This window comes from Leptosomus discolor, chromosome 20 (assembly GCF_034619465.1).
Source record: "Leptosomus discolor isolate bLepDis1 chromosome 20, bLepDis1.hap2, whole genome shotgun sequence".
NCBI classification, from domain to species: domain Eukaryota; kingdom Metazoa; phylum Chordata; class Aves; order Leptosomiformes; family Leptosomidae; genus Leptosomus; species Leptosomus discolor.
The window spans coordinates 1,525,449-1,544,840 of record NC_141410.1 but is presented as its reverse complement, the minus strand read 5'-3'; the positions used below and the strand labels follow the sequence as shown (position 1 = coordinate 1,544,840).

General features: G+C 47.9%; 1 protein-coding gene across 7 annotated transcripts in view; it reads left to right on the top strand.

The window, feature by feature from the left end:
- EPHB2 (EPH receptor B2) overlaps nucleotides 1-16,377 on the top strand; it is a 136,082-nt gene extending 119,705 nt beyond the window's left edge. For 2 of the 7 annotated variants that reach the window (XM_086476310.1, XM_086476312.1), the window contains exons 8-16: nucleotides 574-682; nucleotides 871-935; nucleotides 3,456-3,578; nucleotides 4,007-4,254; nucleotides 4,961-5,176; nucleotides 8,097-8,246; nucleotides 12,163-12,356; nucleotides 13,079-13,234; nucleotides 16,269-16,377. In XM_086476310.1, the coding sequence (XP_086332436.1) occupies nucleotides 574-682; nucleotides 871-935; nucleotides 3,456-3,578; nucleotides 4,007-4,254; nucleotides 4,961-5,176; nucleotides 8,097-8,246; nucleotides 12,163-12,356; nucleotides 13,079-13,234; nucleotides 16,269-16,377 (1,370 nt within the window). Of the gene's footprint in view, nucleotides 1-573; nucleotides 683-867; nucleotides 984-3,455; nucleotides 3,579-4,006; nucleotides 4,255-4,960; nucleotides 5,177-8,096; nucleotides 8,247-12,162; nucleotides 12,357-13,078; nucleotides 13,235-16,268 lie in introns of all 7 variants that reach the window. The other 5 variants (XM_086476309.1, XM_086476307.1, XM_086476313.1 and 2 more) reach the window with 5 other exon arrangements.
- The last annotated feature ends 3,015 nt before the right edge of the window (nucleotides 16,378-19,392 follow it).

The following is a 19,392-nucleotide window of genomic DNA, read 5'->3' as shown; positions in this document are numbered from 1 at the left end:
GGTCCCCTTGCTCTTGGTCCCTTCAAGGGTGCATTGACAAGTCACATGCGTTTATTCAACTTGGCAAGATCTAGAGACAGCCGTGGGTACTTGGTGGTCCATGCAGGGAATCACTTAACCTAGGCCAAACTTTTCTGGCGTGGGGACATGTCCACTCAGTTGGATTTAGAGGAAACAAAATTTATGATTTTCATGTGCATAGCTGTTGATGACAAATGCAGGCCTGGGTCTTTATTTTCTAAATTTGTGCTGCCAAATAAAACAGGTCAAGCCAGTTTTCTCGCCCTGAGGCCAAGGAGCAAGGCATAGCATGCATCCATGGGACTAAACTTTCCACGCAAAAGGGATAGTTCCACCCAATATTCCCACTGGGGCACATCCCCTGTTATAGCCAACCTGAGCCATGCCTGGGACACCACTAGCTGTCTCAGACCAAAACCATGCCAGGAAGCCCATTAGCAATAGCCATGAAAATGTGGGCAGTGCTCAGGACCATGCTCTGACCTTGATAAGCTCGTTAGTGTAGACCCATCCTGTGCCACAGTAACCTGTTCGCTCTTCCTTGCGTGCCAGCTGAGTACCAGACAAGTGTCCAGGAGAAACTGCCACTCATCATTGGCTCCTCTGCGGCAGGACTGGTATTCCTCATTGCTGTAGTCATCATCATTATTGTGTGCAACAGGTAGGTCAGTGAGTACATGACCCGGGACTGGGGATATGCAAGTGGGTGGTGACTAGGGACAGCAAGTGGCAGGGGTAGGGGTGGGGAGATGGGGACGGGAAGGTGAAGGGGGAAAGAGATGGCCCTGCAGTGCATCTCAGCCCCAATGGACCCGTGCTGGTGCTCAGGACTTCCTTTCTTTCCAGAAGACGGGGCTTTGAGCGTGCTGACTCTGAGTACACTGACAAGCTGCAGCACTATACCAGTGGCCACAGTACGTACCGCAGCCCCCTGCCAGGTCTGGGGGTCCGCTCTCTCTTCGGTTTGTGTTCCTGTTCACTCATTCATTGTGGCGTGTGGGGAGGGCTCAGGCCACCTGGCCAGGCAGGCACATGCATGCGTAGACAGGAGGACCTCTGTGCTGTCTAGATCCCCTACTGGTCCCCTGTGGTCTAGATCCCTGCCCTGCCTCGTAGAGTCCGTGCTCTCCAGACCTGTGTGCTGTCAGGCGCCAGCTGTGCAGTGAACACCTGTGCATGCTCTACAAACCCCTGTGACATCCAACGCACACCCCTGAAGCCTCACCCTCTTCTGCAGTGCGGGCCCTGCCGCCACACCTTGTCTTGCTACTCTGACTTCTGAGCTTTGCCCAGCCCTTTGTGGGCAGCAGTGAGACCGCTTTCCCAAGCTACCCACTGCCTGCAGAGTGCTGTCCTGCTGCAGGAACCCACATACCTCGTGGTGCCTTTGCTAAGCCCATCCCACTCCTCCCAGAATCGTAGTAGATATGAGATATAGGTGTATATATATATGTAGGTATATAATACAATACATAACCTGCCCTGTCTTGCAGCCTCCCTCTTCCAGCATCCCTGTGTACTGCAAGGTACTCAAAGACATCCAGCATTCCTGCTGTCAACCTTGCTGCACACCCTGCCTTACCCCAGTGCATCCTCCTTCCCCTTGTTAATCCCTGTCTGTGTGCCCTCTGAAATGCCTTGTTCCTCCCTCACTAGAGACCTGTCGCTATAATCCTGCTTTGTTCCGATCTCAGTTGTTACTTACCTCATGTTATAGTTGCAGCCTCAGGATTGTTGTCCTTTTTATACCTTGTTCCTGTACAGACCTAGGCCTTGTTCAGAGAATGAAAAACATTAGCAGTGTTTCAGCACAGGACTCATTGTTGCTTCTGCATTTACCTGGGAAACATTTCCCAAAAGGCAGAGCACTGAACTGCAGCTCTGTGACAGAGCAGCAGTGTGCTGGCTGTAGTGCTATAACTTACCAGGAAAAATGACACTCTTCAAGAAAGATTATGTAAATGCAACTCTCAGTTGTTTGTCAGTCCGTGCTGCAAGTGTAAACACACATTCACACTTTCTCCCAGGGTCTGGTGCGTAACATGACAGCTTCAGGCTGGGATGGCATGCATGGCTGTGCCTTCATGACTGTTGGAATGGGCTCAATGCCACCAGACACAGATGAACTGATAACGGGCCTGGGGTGCCTTTTAGCCACATCGTCACTCAGGACGCCAGTCCAAAGCACAGTCCCTGCTCAGCTCCCCCACAGTGATTGCTGTGGAGAGGCTACAGCTTATGGTTAGCAAATTGCCAAGGCACGGGGAGCCTGTAAGCCCTGTAAGTGTTGCAGCAACTCCCCTGAATCCTACCAGCATCCTACGTGTGGAGCTGGGAGATGTGCCTCTGGTTCTGTGTTGGGCTCCTTATTCAGTGAACTGTGAGCTCTGGTCTCCAATTTTGGGGCAAGCCAGCGGCCAACAAAATCAGTATAGAAAGGGGAGAACTGCAGGACTGCAGGTAAGAGCTGTACCACAGTGTAGCTAGCGTGCAGTGTGGCATCAGCAGTCCAACCTCACCGTGTCCCATGGCTGTTGCCTTTCACATAAACTTATTGTGTCTTCTGGTCTGCTTAGGAGGAAGAGCTTGGCTTTTGCAATTTCCTGTGTCCCCTACAGCTTATCTTGCCTGTCTTGAGGCTATCAAGAGGGAAACCAGCCTCAGGCAGGGTTACCTGTCAGGAGAACAGGGGCCTGGACTCTCCATCCTGCTTGCACTGCCCCTGGAAGGGTCACAGACACTCCCATGGAGGAGTGAACCTGGCTTGGTGGCTGTGTCAGTAGTTCCAAGCACCTGGAGCTGCCTCCCCTATAGATCTCCATGTAGAAAACCAACAGCAGCGTGTGCCTCAGTTTATGTCCCAAGGCAGACCCTCGCCATCTCCTATCTTGAGTGCTGAGCCCAGGTCTCCCGCTCCACTTTCCCATGCCTCTGATGGGATGGTTTGCTGAGATGGAAGGAGCATGCAGAGAAGGCCAGAGGGGCAGAGCTGCTGTCTCTACAAATGGTCCTCTTGCAGCGTTACAGGATGACGAGTGTGGTGTGACATTGATGTGCCTGTGCACCATCTCCCAAGAGCAAATGCTTCTCTTGCTTTTCCCCTGGATGTACTAAAGCCGAATCCTGCTGCAGAGGATGTGTGGTTCTCTGTGGTCATAGTTGGCAGTCCTAGCTAATGATACAGCCCTCCACTGACCCAACAATGACTTATGGGTGAATATTCATTAGAATCCAGCTTTATTAGTCCTGTGCAAACATGGTTCTGCTTGCTGTTTCTCAAACTGCTTTGCTGTGTCCGCTTCATGTCCTTGATTATGCAACTTGTTGAGGTAAAAAAGACCCTCACAAAAATAGGTTTCTCTTTTCCTTGCTGCCAACCATCAGTCATGCCATTTGCATCTGTCTGTCTGACTCTCTCCCTCACCTTTATGCAGTGACTCCAGGGATGAAGATTTATATTGATCCGTTCACCTACGAAGATCCCAATGAAGCTGTCAGGGAATTTGCAAAAGAAATCGATATCTCTTGTGTCAAAATCGAGCAGGTGATTGGGGCAGGTAGGTGAACTGTGAATGTCTGTCTGGCCTTCATAAGCAGAGTCTCCTTTGTGGTCTCAGGCCTTAGTGAGGATTTAGCCTTACATGTACTGGGAAGACTAGTGTCAGTAAGGTCTTAGACTTAGCCCCCGCTTGGACTAGAAGGAGCAAGGTGGTCCAGTGCTGGAGGGACAAGTACATCCAATGCTGGAGACAAGGAGTTCCCATGTGCATATAGTTCCACATCCAGTGCTCCTCACCAATGATGAGTCCACCTGAAGGGGTTCTCTGGTGTGGAATGAGGGAGGAAGCACAGATCAAATGGTGGGTGGTCAGCTCATGGGCATGCAGGGCAGGCATGGCTGGAGCCCATGGGAGTAGGATCCCTTGGGGAGGAAGGCAGAGGACTGGGAGGCTGACAAGCCCTACCTGTTTCTCTCTGTTCACAGGGGAGTTTGGTGAGGTGTGCAGTGGTCATCTTAAGCTTCCTGGCAAAAGAGAGATCTTTGTGGCCATCAAGACCTTGAAGTCTGGTTACACGGAGAAGCAGAGACGGGACTTCTTGAGTGAAGCCAGCATCATGGGGCAGTTTGACCACCCCAACGTCATCCATCTGGAAGGGGTGGTGACTAAGAGTTCACCAGTCATGATCATTACTGAGTTCATGGAGAATGGCTCACTGGACTCCTTCTTGCGGGTATGAGATCACAGGAGCATGCAGCTCCAGAGATTGTGTTGGTCCAGAGGAGGACTGGAGGGGAAGGCTTCCTTCCCTGTGCCAGTGTAACAGTGCCCTTTACTGCCCAGCATCCCCTGCCACTGGGGCAGCTGCTGCATAGTCCAGAGGTCTGTGTCTCAGGAACAGAGGTGGAGGTGGCACCAAGGCTGTCATCTGTTATGTATGTCTGTCCATTCGTACTAGCAAAAGGCTGTGACTACCTGTACCCATGCTCACAGATGCATGTACAAACTCTGCCTCTATGGACATGGAGGGACAGTCTGATGTAGCTTTAACGGAGTAGGCCTTCCCCTCCAGCTGCTCTGTCTAAGTATTTATAGGTCTGAGTGGGAAATGGATCATTCACTGTGTTGAAGGGAGATAACCTGCTTAATGGGAATAGATTGCCCCTTCTGAGCCCTCCTGTGCAAGATGTGGCAGATCTGCCACCTTTGGATGACAGCAGCCGTCATAGTGATGATGCCCACAGGGTGTGTGCGGGTGACTTCCAGCCCCTGTGAGCTCTCCACTCTCTGCCCTCTTGCTTTGAGAGGGAACTTACGTACTTGTGGCATGGCTGTATCTTGAACTGCAGCATAGAAAGAGGCTACTGGCTGTTTGCTGGGACACGGTTGGCTATGAATTTGCTCCTCTCATGTGGACTCTTTCCCTCTCTTCCCCTAAGCAAAATGATGGGCAGTTCACAGTGATCCAACTGGTGGGCATGTTGCGGGGCATCGCAGCAGGCATGAAGTACCTGGCTGATATGAACTACGTGCACCGGGACCTGGCTGCCCGCAACATCCTGGTGAACAGCAACCTGGTCTGCAAAGTGTCTGACTTCGGCCTCTCACGTTTTCTGGAGGATGACACCTCTGATCCCACCTACACCAGTGCACTGGTAAAGCTGCTCTCCAGAGGGGGAGGGATGGGTGGTGAAGGAAGGAGTCAGCGAGACAGAGGGAAAGGGGGAGATCCTCCCTTGACACGGGGAGCACTTTTTCATGGTGCCAACAATGGAAATGAGGTGCCAGATGAGAAAGACCAATGAGATGAACCAAGGAAAATTTTCTCTTGCAAGGTCCTCTTCAGTTGTCCAGTGGCTGTTGATGGGTCAGTCCTATGGATAACTGAGCCTTCTTCTAAGCATGTCTGCAAACCTATACATGTGCCTGATAAAGCCCTTAGCTGGGATGATGCATTGTACCCACCCAGCGTGGCCCAGCTTGGGGCCCTCCAAGATGCTGCTGCTGCCCTAACAGATTTGTTGCCAGGGAAGCAAGTCTGGGGTTTTTTTACCATCGCTGTCCAATCATGCTGCCCTGCTGTCTGGGAGGCTCTGATTCTTTTTCATGTCGTGTCATGGGCTCAGCATAAAGTGTGGATGCATGCTGGGCGAAGGCCTGCAGTACTAGATACTGATCTTCCAGAGAGCCTACCTGAATTAGACAGCGAAACATTCCCAGAAATGGCTTCGTGGTCACGTAACAGCTTCCCAGGAACACCATGGTGCCAGTGACACAGGTGCCACCAAGGACTCATAGCCTGTCTCAGGCTACAGACTGTGCACCGGGACCAAGGGATGATTTGAAGACTTTGTTGTTCAGTAAGATTGCAGCCAGCAGTTCTCATAAATACCATTGTTTGCAGTGGCATACAGCATCACTGTACAATGATGCTACACGTTCAATGCCTACGTACAGTCCTTATGACAGGACTTCTTGGAAATAAATGTTGATAGAGCTGGGCGTGATCTGTAGGAAATAATTTCTCCCAGATCTTTTGAATCTGCAGGTGATGAGATGTCTGGCATAGCTCTTAGTGAATTGTAACAGTAGTTGAATACCTAACAAACACCGAAAAATGTGTGCTTTTATTTTCATCTGAACTTGTGTAGCTTCAAACATCCACCATTCGATCTTATATAGTCATCCTGTGGCTTTTAGAAATACTAGCTACATTTATTTTTCACAACACGATCCTTACATCGAACTAACTTTTCCTTTGTTAAGCTAAATACATGGGAGCTTCTGATGTTTACTGCTGTTTTCTGTTCCTGTTACTTTCTTTTCTCTCTGTCATCTCTAATTGATTCTTCTTGAACCGTGGGTACTGTAGCAGGACATGTATTATCTATAGTGATAGAATACGTGTATCTACTATAACCAGAAGTAATACTATCTTCCTCTTCAAAATGCACCATCCTCAAATGTCCCAAGATGCATGAGTGCTTTTTATTATAATTATCCCAGAGACCTTGTGTCCATGAATAAGCAACAGGCACAGGCTATGGCTTGGAAGGTTCATGCTGGACCTTAGGAAAATCTCCTTCTCCAACAGACTGGTGAAGCTCTGCGTCGGATTAAAAGCAGGGTGGGAGGTCGCACTGAAGTGAGTTCCGATGAGGATCATCCAAATATACCCAGTCTGTACTTTCTGCTTTAGAAAATGTCTAATTTTTAGCCATTTTTTAAATCCACTGCTTGTCAGGAGCTCTGTTAAGAGTATGCCCATTGGAGAGGACATCGTTTTTGGTATGGAATGCTTGGTCTCCCCCTCTTGTGGAAAACAAAATATTTTATCTGACATTTGTGACTGTGAGAAGATTAAAGAACATTATCTTTTCTTCATTATTCTAGCATGTATAGGATCTATGTCCTATTAAGTCCTAGGAGACCCTTAATAAGACATGGCAACTAATCATTGACAAAGTATAATGTCCCTTATTCATCTCAGCCACAAAATGCAGACAATTTTGCTTATTTCTCAGCACAGGGGAAGATTTTCCCTTCAGAAGGTCTCTTGAGTTGTGAATGGCCCGAGTCCAAAGACCCTGGTGGAAAATCAGGAGGCTGCAAGGGCCTAAGCAGAGCATTGCAATCATAGTGGCCCTGTGCTATGTACACCCCTCTTCTGCGCTTCGGTGCATGACTCCACTGTGGGAGTGGAGAGTCCTGATTTCTCCAGGGTTGCTGTTGCCCAGCAGGATGATGAAGGCCGCAGTGCCCACCCAGTCCATCCCATTTCCCACCAGTGACCAAGTATGGCATACGAAAGAATATGTTCACTCCACCTCTGTCTCCAGAAATGTGCAGGATCAAAAGCTGCTGGATCATATATGTGAACAAACAGACTGACAGAGGACTTGAACTCAAGAGAATGATATATCACTGACTTCAAAGTGTCTACAGATGTAGAAAGCTGAAGAGGATGGTGCTCTAATTTCTTTTATTCTGCTCTGGAGACAGCTAGGTGGCAGCAAAAAGATGGAGGAAGATTTAAAGGGGATCAGTTTGGGGTTTTCTACATTCATAGACATTCATTTTTCTGCAAAAGACCTTAATAGTACGATGGGCATTTTGTCATGCTGAAGATTGCTTAGCAGTAGGCAGGTGGAAGGAGCTGGGCTTGTTTAGTATAATGAAGAGGAGGCTGAAGGGACACCTGTAAGTGACCTGAAGTACTTGAAGTGCAGTTACAAAGAAGACAGAGACAAACTCTTTGCAGTGGTACCAGGTGATATAATAAGGGGCAATGTGGCTTGGGAGGTTCAAGGTGAATAACAGGAAAAGCCCCCCTCCCCAAGAGGGCAGTGCAGCCCTGGAACAGGTCACCAGAAAAATGTGGGGAATCATCATCCTTGAAGGTTTCCCAGACTTGGATAGACAAGCCACAGCCATCCTGATGTAATGTTAGGGATAGTCCTGTGGTCCCTTCCTTCTAAGATTTTACCAGCATATCAGAGGCAAATATTTTGGACACTCATCTTTTTCAGTTACTCTTGCTGTTTCTGTTACCATCCTCTCCGTTTTTTTCTGCAGGGTGGGAAGATCCCAATACGGTGGACAGCACCTGAAGCAATTCAGTACCGAAAATTCACATCAGCCAGTGATGTGTGGAGCTATGGAATAGTCATGTGGGAGGTGATGTCATACGGCGAGCGGCCTTACTGGGATATGACCAATCAAGATGTGAGTTGTTAAGAAACAAGGAGCAGAAACACTGAAATTGGGAGCATTGCAAGGCGAAAGCATGACTACAGCTTGACTCAGCCTGTGGCATGTCTAGAGCCTTCTCTGTCATGGGAGAAGTGTCCAAGGTCAACACCTTTGGAAGAAGTAATGGGGATAACTTTGTCTTTTGTTCTGGTCGTCTTGTGTTGCTGTGGCAGAGGTTGGGGTCTGTATAACACCTGCTGCAGCAGGACAGGGTTAATGTGAGCACTCTCAGCAGTGGTAGACAGATGCCCAGGAGGATAGGGAGCAGGCAGGTGCAAAATGAAATGCCGCCACTGACCTGAGAGCTCCTAGAGCAGCAGGCAATCTTCATCTGCGGGACACCACAGACATTTGGTGAAAGTCTGTTACGGAATTATACAATGGTTTGGGTTGGAAGGGACCTTTAAAGATCAACTAGTCCAACCCCCCAGCCATGGTCAAGGACATCTTCCACTATATGGTCATTAAATCTCCGGTGGCGATCTTGGATTGTGATGTGTAAGAAGCCAAGCAACTTGTACACAGATAGAAGCCAAAACCAAAGGTATTTCAGAACATGCTTAATTTTAAATACTTTATGACTCTTCTCTAATTCAGGTGGAACTGTTATGTGCACTCCTTGCTCCCTGGAACCCAGGCAGTTTCCGTGAGTCATTGCGTCCATGCAAGGATGACCTGTGGCTGCAGTCCACATCTTCACCATAGCAATGCCATTCTCCCTATTTCTCTTGACTTGATACATGGGTGGCCAAAGCCCATCCATCCAGTGGCAATAAGTGCCGTGCAGAGTGATATACCTGCATGTCTGTGTCCAGAAGACCCTGTTGGTGTGGGGCTCCCAGGTCTCCTGTAACATTATGTCTCTAAAGAGCTGCCTTTCTTCATGCTGTCTTCGCCTCCTTAACCCTCAGGAGCTAATACCTTGGCATGCAGAAGGCTTGTGGTCCCCCTCTGTTGCAAGCCTGGGTCTTGTAAACTTTAATGTTACATCATCTACCTGGCTTCCAGCTTGTTTCAGAGCTGCCTCTGGGTAGTCCATTGGAAACCTTCAGAATGCCACCTCCATCTCCATCATCCTGTGGGCTCCTGAAAAAACCCTGCCTTACAGGGAGAGAGTGAGAGCCAAGCTCCCGCCTGACTCCTGCAATACTTCCCACCCTGATGGCAAATTCAGACTTTTTCAAGTCAGTATAACTCCATCCATGCCACGTCAGGTTTCTCTAGAGTGGGACAATTTCCTCCCTAGTGCCTGGTGGGGAATTTATTCCAGTGAGTCTCCAATGCCTGGAGCAGATACATGGTGTCTTCATGCCTTTGGCTGTTCATGGCCTTGCCCCAGCCCTGGCATACCAGAAAAGTCTTTATGTCAATTGTTTGAGCCAAAGAGAAGGGAGTTAGGGGTATGCACTTCTCAGAAAGGACAGTCCCCTTCCCCTTAAGGCTTCATTATCCCCTGCAGTTTCAAGCATTTTCTGCAGCCAGGTATCACTGTCCTTCTCCCTGCTTTGGCATCCCTCTGTACGCATAGCCCTCTGCCATCCCCCTCCCATGTCCTCTTACCATGGATCTCTTCCCTCAACGGTTTCTCCTGCTGCAGCCCCTGTGCTGCAGCAGCGCCAGTTCAGCCAGCAGGGCTGGCAGAGCCCATGCCTGTCTCGGCACAGCCTGCTGTGCGGCACCTGTCCCCAGCCTCTTCCCTGTCTTCTGTCGCCACTTGACTGCAGCTGGTCCTCCCTAGGAGTGAGCGCGTGGCGGCTGTTCGCTGCAGATTAGCCTACTGACCCTGGGGTGTGAGCGCCTGGGGAAGCTGTGGGGGGAGAGGAGACAAGAGAGTGAAGCCTGTGCTCCCTCACAGGATGTGTCTGATGGCAGCAAGGCAGGTGGCTTGTTGGGAAACTGTTCAGTCCATGCCAGAGATGAGCGCTTGATGCTTGCATGGTGACCCTTCCCAATCTTACTCCCCCTGTGCTTCCCCTCCTCTCTGGCTTAGATAGATCTGCCATCCAGAGAGCTGGGAGAGGGCACAGCTCCTGGAAGAATCCCTGAACAGGAGCCAAGAGCTGCACAAAGCATACCAGTGATGCCTCAGGTCAGACCTTCACAGGCCCGATGGGGAACTGTCATGTCCAGCCAGAGGGGCAGAGGGGAGGGAGGACTCCTTCCATCTGGCACATTTTGGCAGCAATGGTGCCAGTCCCCATCTGTCTCAAGTCAGCCTGCCCAGCACTTTGGCCATGCACATCAGTGTCTGGAGCACGTTCCCAATCCATTCTCTGCCTGAAGCCACAGTCCATCTTAAACCTGCCAGATGCCCCACCTCACACACTGGGTTGCTTGGCATGGATCTGCTACCTAGGCTCCCTTGGAGCAGCAGCCTTCTACTGACACAGCACCTCCGGTGTCTCCTCTCTACCAACCCTTCCCTGCTACTCTCCCAGTGCCAACTGCAGTATCCTCAATTTTCTCTATGTAGCCTTCCTCCTCAACAATGTATTAACCACACTGCTGTATGGGTATGGCTAGTCCTTCCCCAGGAGGGTGGTACAGCCCTGGGGTAGCCCACCAGGCAGATTGCTGCCCTTGGAAGTATGCAAGACATGGCTGGACAAAGCCATGGCAACCTTGATCACGTGGTGAGAACAGACAGAGACATCGAGGTCCTTCCTCTGGATCCCTGAGGGAGGTTCTGTCAATCTCCCTCCCCTTTTTTATCATCCCTGTGAAGAGTTGGTCATTTCAAAATGCCACCACTGATTTCAGTATCCTTGCTTCTGGTTTTTATTCTCACTTCTGATTTTTGTTGCCATGCACAAGCCTCTTTCTAGTGTCCAAGGCTCCTTCTGCTCACCTTTAAGTGCCCGTGCTCTGAGTATGACCATAGGACGCATAAGGCCAAGAAGGTAGGAGAAGCCTGCCTGTCACATGCCTCTGTCAGAGGAACATAGACCCCTGGAAGAAGTTGTGCAGGTCCATCCTCCTTGGTTACCCTGGAGGGCTACAGGTGCAGAATGACGGGGGGGTGGAGTTCACCTTGTGCGTGTGCTATTTCCATTGAACGTTGAAGACCAGACATTTTCCGAGGTCATGTATTCCGGTAAGGAGAGACCAAAGAGGCAGCAGCCAAAGCCTTCGTGTGTTGGCCCACAGAGCTGCAGCATGGCTTGGGCAAGGTGTGCTGCAACCCTTCTCTGCATGCTGTAGCGAAGTTCTTCTGTGTCTGGCTCTGCTGACCAAGGTCTCAGTCCTCCCTACTGTGTACTTCAGTTTACACGTGCACAGGATTATGAGGATATCCAGATTTTACTGCTGGCTCAGCACACCCAGCCCTGTTGTGTGGCAGCATGACCCTGTCACCTGGAAGGACTGGGTTGGCAGGAGTAGAAAGCACCACCGGAGGAAGGAAAACACAGAGGCATCTTCCCCTGTCTGTAACTCACAAACAGACCCTTCACTGGACGGTGATATTCTCCTCCCAGTAAGCTGTTGTGTTGTACTGTGTACCTGTCTGAAAACGTGAACCCTTCTTGCTGACTCACCTTTCTCATGCCTGGAGCTGTGGCTCACTCATCCTTGTCAAGGTAGTGGGGATGCTCTCGTTCCCCACATTGGGAGATTGATGGGCATAGCTCGTCACAAGTAGTCAGCAAGGCTGCAGATCAGCTGAGCAAGTCTGGCATCGCCTCACAGGACAACATGACATGCAGAGGGCTGGGAGTTTGAGAGTGGTGTATGGTGGTGGCTGAGATGATAGACAGCAGTAAGTGTAGGCAGAGCAGCCCCACTGAAGTATGGCTGGCAATGCCAGTCACCCTCAGGATCCGAGAAAAGGAACATCATGAATTAAATAGGTTTTATGCAACTGTATTGATCTCCTTTTCTCCTCTTGCAGGTGATAAATGCTATCGAGCAGGACTATCGGCTGCCACCACCTATGGATTGTCCAAATGCCCTGCACCAGTTAATGCTTGACTGTTGGCAGAAGGATCGAAACCACAGACCCAAATTTGGGCAAATTGTCAACACCTTAGATAAAATGATCCGAAATCCTAACAGCCTGAAAGCCATGGCACCTCTCTCGTCTGGGTATGTGTCTCTGTCTTCCTTGTGTCCTCTGGCTTCTATTTGCAGATCTGCTGTCCCTTGTGTCCTAGTAGGCACCAACCTTGCATCTGTCTAGGCTAGCTGTTTTAAAGGCAGCTTGGCCTGTGTTGTTTGGCTCTTTATAAGAAGGGCATTAAAAGATGTCAAGGTGACTCTGGACCCTCTCCTTGGACAGATTAGATCTGGTGAACACAGACAGCTGTGTTGAGTTGGACAGTGTACTCTGAGTTGGACAGTTGAGTTGGACAGTGTGCTCTGCACAGTTAGAGAAGCATCTTAGAGGAGTGTGCACATGTGATTTCTGGATGGGTATGCTTACTTTGGTAGTCCAGTCTTGCACACAGTAAGGCAAATAAAGCCTTGTCAGGCAGTATGATGTTTCCCTGGGCTGAGCAGGGATATACCAACTTCTGGGAAACACTGGCCCCATTTTCACAAAGTACAGCCAGGATTTTCGAGCCGCATCCCATCATCTTTAGTGGTTCCTGCCACTCCTGTATGAACTGGTTCAGAAAGACTCCTCTGGTACTCTACATAATCCTTCCCTGAACTGAATAGAGTGCTTTTTGGGTGGTACTTACTAGTACAGTGCAGTGCAGACACTGTGAATGATGCTGGTCCAGGTCCCTCCAGCTGGCGGAGGGTGCAGAAATACACATGCTTGCTGCTGTTTGTTCTGCTCATTCCCCATTTCTGTGTTTCAGGATGAACCTCCCTCTACTTGACCGCACAATCCCGGATTATACCAGCTTCAACACTGTGGATGAATGGCTGGATGCCATCAAGATGAGCCAGTACAAGGAGAGCTTTGCCAGTGCTGGCTTCACCACCTTTGATGTAGTATCTCAGATGACTGTAGAGTAAGTGCCCAGGCTTCTAGTCCCAAAGCACAGGGAGAAGTCTCAGTAGTTTAACAACAATTGATCATTGCTGAATTAGTTTTTATTTTCACATGATGTAGTTTTACTTTTATATATTTTGTTGCTTTGTGGACCCATTTTTAGTGTACTCAGTTTCTGCAGAACTACTCTGCTCTGCAGGCTGTGTCTTGTCTTCAGACTGTGTGTCTGTCTATCACTCTGTATCTGCAGAATTCATTTCCACATTATCACGATGCATGTGCCTACTGTGAAAATGAAAACCCCACAAGGGTCTCCAAAACCCCAACATGGAACAAATGCAGATTTCAGGCTGGCATCAGGTAATTCTCCAGCGACTTGAGAGCACTTTTAGACTCCGCAGTCGTCTTGGATGTATAGCATATTGGCAGTGGAGACAAGAATGCTGCAAACAAATTTCTGCCTAAGAAAGACCTCTGAAAGTCCAGATGGTTTCAAGTTTGTTCTGAATTGTCCTGCATCCACTAGAAACATCCCTTAGTGGCAAAATCTTAGCAAGTTCTTCAGAGAAAGGAGGCAGCTGAAATCCATTTGTGGTGGTTTTTTTCAGTCCTTTGGGGCTAGCTGGGGCTTTGTTGCCTCTGGTGAAAGATCGGTGGTTGGTTGCAGTTGGCTTTAGAAACCCTGCCTAAGAAAGCACCAAGCATTAAAGCCTTGTAGCCTGAAGCGCTACAATGCCTCTGTGCCCAGTAACCAGGAAGGTTTTTTTATTTGGTGCCTAATTCCAGACTTTAAATCCACCAGTGAATCAGAATCCGATCACGCAAACAGCCAAACTGACCTTTTCTGGCTTTTTGTTCTTATTTGCTGCCAAGAAATTCACATGGCAATTCTGACTGTTTCACTATATCTGTGGTACAACTCCAAGGCCCTGGGGATGATTTTTGGCACACTATAGACTGTGTTCATACAACAAAAAGAAGGTCCATAAAATTTGGACAAGGAAGAAGAACTTCGACCAAACTGGGACATCACACCCACACCACAACCCAACCCTGCCTAGGTTTTGTGCTGTTTGCAAGATATATAACAGGAAACAGTTCTGCAAGCAGTCCAGCTAATGAAGTCTATTTTTTCACGGACATGCTTAGTGTCACTTAAATGCCACTTCTCCCAATTCCTTACCATGTCCCTCACAAGTCATCTCTGACTGCCTTCCTCACAATCAGAAGGGTGTCCTCAGCTCATGTCCAAAAACATAGTTTTGAGAAACCTCCTTTCCACATTTCTCTTCTGCATGGCTGGATGTGATAATAGAGAGGACACTCCAAGTCCTTTTGCCTTGAGAAATCATGCTGCAACATTACTTGAAACCACCTTCTAATGTTCACTGTTCTTTGCAGAAGTAGCTAATCATGTAAATGGAGCTGAATTGCCATGAGACACTGTTTTCTTCAAATTTTGATAGCCAGCGAAGTGTAAATGTTTGCTGAAGACTGTTTCCATTCACCAAATCTGCATGGTTTCAACACTGACCTACTGGAAAGGTTTCTTACTGGTTTGTCTGCAGGCTGGGACACCTGGGTCACCAAAGGATCTATGTCCAGGGCAGAAGGCTTAGGAAGCACAGGGTTGTGCAGGGCCACAGTCTTATTCTGGTTTGCAGGCATAAGTGAAGACTTTGGGCTTTGTTCTCAATCAGAGCAAAAGCAAAAGTCAAAGTGCCAAAGTCATGCAAGGAGGAAAGTTTCCTAGCTCAGCACATCTGCTGGGGCAGAGGAGGGAATGGAAAGACCTTGCAGCAAGAAAAGCAGTCACTGTGAAGGACACCATCCTTTGTGCCAGAGTTGTGTAGTGTGCTAGCAGGTTTCCAGTTGCTTTGCTGAGCTGGAGTCTGGGCAGCAGAAAAGCTGTGGCTTGGATGTTAACTCTCACACCAATCTCAGAGGACAGGGGCTGAAGCATGCTCCAGTGGTGTTCTCCAGTCAGTTACCACCTGCCAGAACGTGTGAATCTGTCGCATAGCCCCATGTCCAGCTTTCCTTCTTCATGTTCCTTTTGTTTGAAAAAGAGACAATGTCTAAAGGAAGCTCTAAAGCAAACATACAGGCTCATGTGCCAATCGTGCTAGAGGACTTTTTTCCACCTTCCCTTGGAGCTCCTGTTTACCCTTCTTTGCCTTTTGACTTCTAGTCTAAAACAGGCAAGGGTTTTTCCACACTTCCTCTTGAAAGTGTGTTCCTAACACTCAAGGAAGGAGAAAAGGCAACTGAAAATCTTAAGTCAGGTATGGGTCACATCTCATGAATGCCATCCTTTCCCTGGTCAGAAGAATTAATGACTGAGATTTATCCATCAAGAGAGAGATGAGTAGCAAACTCAGCTGGAGTCATCACAGACAGGACCAATGTAGAGTCACACTCATGTGCTTGGCATGACCTTTATTTTTCTCGGATGCCTAATATCCATAAAAAAATAGAAGCAGTGCAAATATTAGATTTCCATGATGTAGCAAAGAGGGTAAGTAGCAAAAGTTTATCACTTCATGACCCCGTCAGATCAAAGCAAAAGTAGCAAAGAACAGCCATCATCTGCACAGGGGGAGTAACATTCGCACTGATGAGAGCTTAGCACAACTTGTTCCTGTGTCTCCAGGGATGGAAAATTGGGTTACTTTGTCACAAAATGAGACAGAGAATCCAAACATGCAAAGAAAGAAACAAAACGATACAAGGGTAGAAAACCTAAGGCAAGTTCACTTAAAGCAGTGAGCAGAGCCTGTGGTATTTGGTTCACACTCTCTATTGAGGTTCCAGTACTGTGAGGATACTGCAGGTAGGTAGCAAAGGCAAAGGTTGGGAGGACAGGCCTCTTCCAGTCAAAAAGTAGAGTTTCACCAGGTTTGCATGCATTTGTTGCATTTATGGAATAAATCTGTGGAGACTTCAGCTCCCTACACATCATGCTCCAGGGGGGTTCTCGTACGTGGGCTTGTTCTTCTGTGATAAAATTTCTTCTGATATTTATGCGGTGTTTGTTTCTTTTCCTCCCAAAGGGATATTCTACGAGTTGGGGTAACTTTAGCAGGACACCAGAAGAAAATTCTGAACAGTATCCAGGTGATGAGAGCACAGATGAACCAAATTCAGTCTGTGGAGGTTTGATAGCTACATGTCCTCCTACTTCTTTTCCTTGAGGCCCTGCTCCCCTTTGCCTCTGTATGTCCAAGCTCCAGTTCTTGAGTGTTCTGCATGGACCAGAGACAGGCAGCTGCTCTGAGGATCATGGCAACAGGAAGAAACATCCTGTCATCAGTAATAAGAAGTCACCAAGAGGTTCTAGAATTTAAGCAATGGAAAAAGGGAACAAAAAAGACAACTATTTTGAAAAAAAAAAACAAAACCTATGAAATATTTTTAAATAATAATAAAGCAATTGCATTCTTGAAAAGGGCTCCAAGACCAATGGGAGTCTCCAAAGGAAAAGAAAATAGCAGCTTCATTTATTTCCTCTTGCACAAGGCTGCTGCAGCTGGGTCCAGACACCTCTGGAGCAATGAGACTTTTTCAAGAAGATGAATGCAAAGGTCATGAGAAGCACTTCTCTTTCTTACATGGGATGGCAGCTCTGGGAATGTCCTGCAGCCAGCAGTCCTTCCTGAAAACCCCTGTTAGCAAATCAAAGGGGAGAGAGACCTGAAGCTCTTTGGTGCTGTGGAACCAAGTGCATCTCAGAAATTGATGAACTTCTTCAAAAGCTGAAGACTTTTTTTTTTTAAAAAACAAATAAACTGAGACTAGAAGAGACTCTTTCCAACAAATGAGAAGGAATCTGTAACACTTGGGGGGGTGGGGATGGGGAAAACCAATCCTTTTTACATCTCTTATTTTCTCTTGTCATGGAACAGTTTTGTGAGTGACAGTTTCCTAAGGGTCCGTCCATCCACCCTCCAATGGCATCATTGTCTCATACATATCATATGCACAAGACTTTTAGTGATGTCCTCACTAGATGCCAATGATCTTTTCCAGAAGACTTCCCAAGTACAGTATGTAGTAGTTTTTGATTACAAATGCTGGTGTGTACCTTTATTTTTTGGTTGTCATTGTTGGGAGATTTGTCCTTTTACCTTGTTTTGTTAACACCAGTTTGTGAGTTTGGGGTTGGAAATTTTTGGTTGGGTGGGGTTTTTTTAACGAAAAAGAAATGTGATCTCCAAGCATCATATCATTCAATAACTTAAATCCCTTCCCTGTGGAAGGAAAATTTGCAACTTATTGACAATATGGCAGGAGAAAAAAATTTTTATATGCACATTTCCTCCTGTTTGCTTGTTTGTTATTTTGCAATTTGTCATGGCCTGACAGATGTTTCTAACTGTTGGGTTTCCAGTTGTTCACCAAGATGAACTGACCACCTGCTCAATTCAGGGTTGCTGGTGCAGGGGTGAGCAGCATCACAGATGGTTTGTGGGTTTTTTTATTGCAGGGGGGGAGGGAAAGACAGGGGAGGGTGGATGGGTTGTGGGAGGGAATGAAGACTCCACAGCTGGCCTTCAGAGCCCTTTGGAAATGTCTGACTGCTTAGAAAGGTGTCAGATTGGTGCACGGACCTCAGAAAGGCAGGGTAAGCCCAGTCCTCTAAGAGGAGCTTGTGGCATGTGATTTCTCAGAGTCTGAATTGTGTTAGCTGCCAGGTTGTGGGTGGTTCACTACAGTAACCAAACTGTGCAGATGTGCTCTGTGCCCTTCTGGGACTCAGTCCCTTCATTACACGATGCACTGGGTACTCTGAAGGAGCTTCAGTCGCAGCCAGTCACCTCGAGGAGAGCCTGGGACAGCAAAGGCAAAAACTCTGATCTAGTAGCCTGGATCTCTGGAAGCAAAATGCTGTGGTTGAAGCTGAACGGTCCATCAGTGGATTTATAAATAACTGAAATAAATACTTTAGTTACTGACCAGGTCTTTGGTATGTGTGAAAACCACCAACCAAGCGCAGGGGGGATACAAATGAGAATCAGACTTGTTCTCCCTGTTCAGCACCACCTCGTATCCTTTTAAACATGCCTACTACCACCCACCTTCCTCTGGCCACGTGTGGCTTATTTCCACACATCTCCTGGCCGTGGCCAGCATAACTTGTATTTACAAGCCCTTTGTCTGCCATTGCACGTCATCCGTAGGGTCCTCCACTCATTTTCAGCAGCAGGGGTTGTTGAAGGCATGTTCATTGGGAGCTGGTTTGCTGTCTTTTCCAGGAGCTGAATCCAAGAAAAGTGTGTCTGCTGTGGATGAAACTCTCAAGCTGTCTAGACCTCTGTGGCCAGACATCATCTCCCTAGACTGCTTGTAAAATATGAGGCCATTTATAAAATACTTAACATTTTCTGCTTTCAGATCAGATCCGATGATGAAGCACTTATGAGTGGCAGCAGACCGTTCCCTGCAAGTGAGAGTTACTTCTCTGCTTAGCTCTTGCATTGTCGCAATGTTTGGTGCACAGATTCAGCAGCAGGGATCTTAACTGGAGGAATTTTCCCTTCAGCCCGTATTCATCTGAAAACTCTAGTGCAGGACTGTATTTTCATTTGTATACAGTACTTCCCTGTTCTTGCATCCAAAAGTGCATCTGTAGCCATGTGAATATCAGTAGCAGGTGTGTGCTGGGTACACAGGGACTTATTCTGTGCTCAGTGTCCACAGTCCATTCCCTCTGACAGCAATACCATTGCTCTACATGTCTTTCAGATGACAGAATATGATGTAGAATGAGAGGTGAGTGGACTATAGGCATGTTGTATACAGGCAATGTGTGGACATAATCAGCTGTCTGTCCTATGTCCAGCCTGGTTTAGCCTGTGTATCTAGCAAAGGAATGCTTATAATGCCTTTGTATTTAAAAACCACTGCTCCTGGTCAGGAAATGGACTCAACTGTGAAAGAGCAGCATGCAAAAATCGATGGTGTCAACTAAACCATATGAAATGCTTGCAGAGGGCACACAGAGAAACAAGAAGCTTCTCCGTGCACCCTGTCCTGTAGAAGTGCAGAGCAGCAGCGAGAACTGCTCTCATGCTGTGTCTCTGTCTCACACTGTAGCAGCTGTATTTTAACAAGAAACAGTTGTCAGTCTTTCCCAAAAGCATGTCTGAAGCTGTTCAGTGGCGGTCCAGGGTGAGG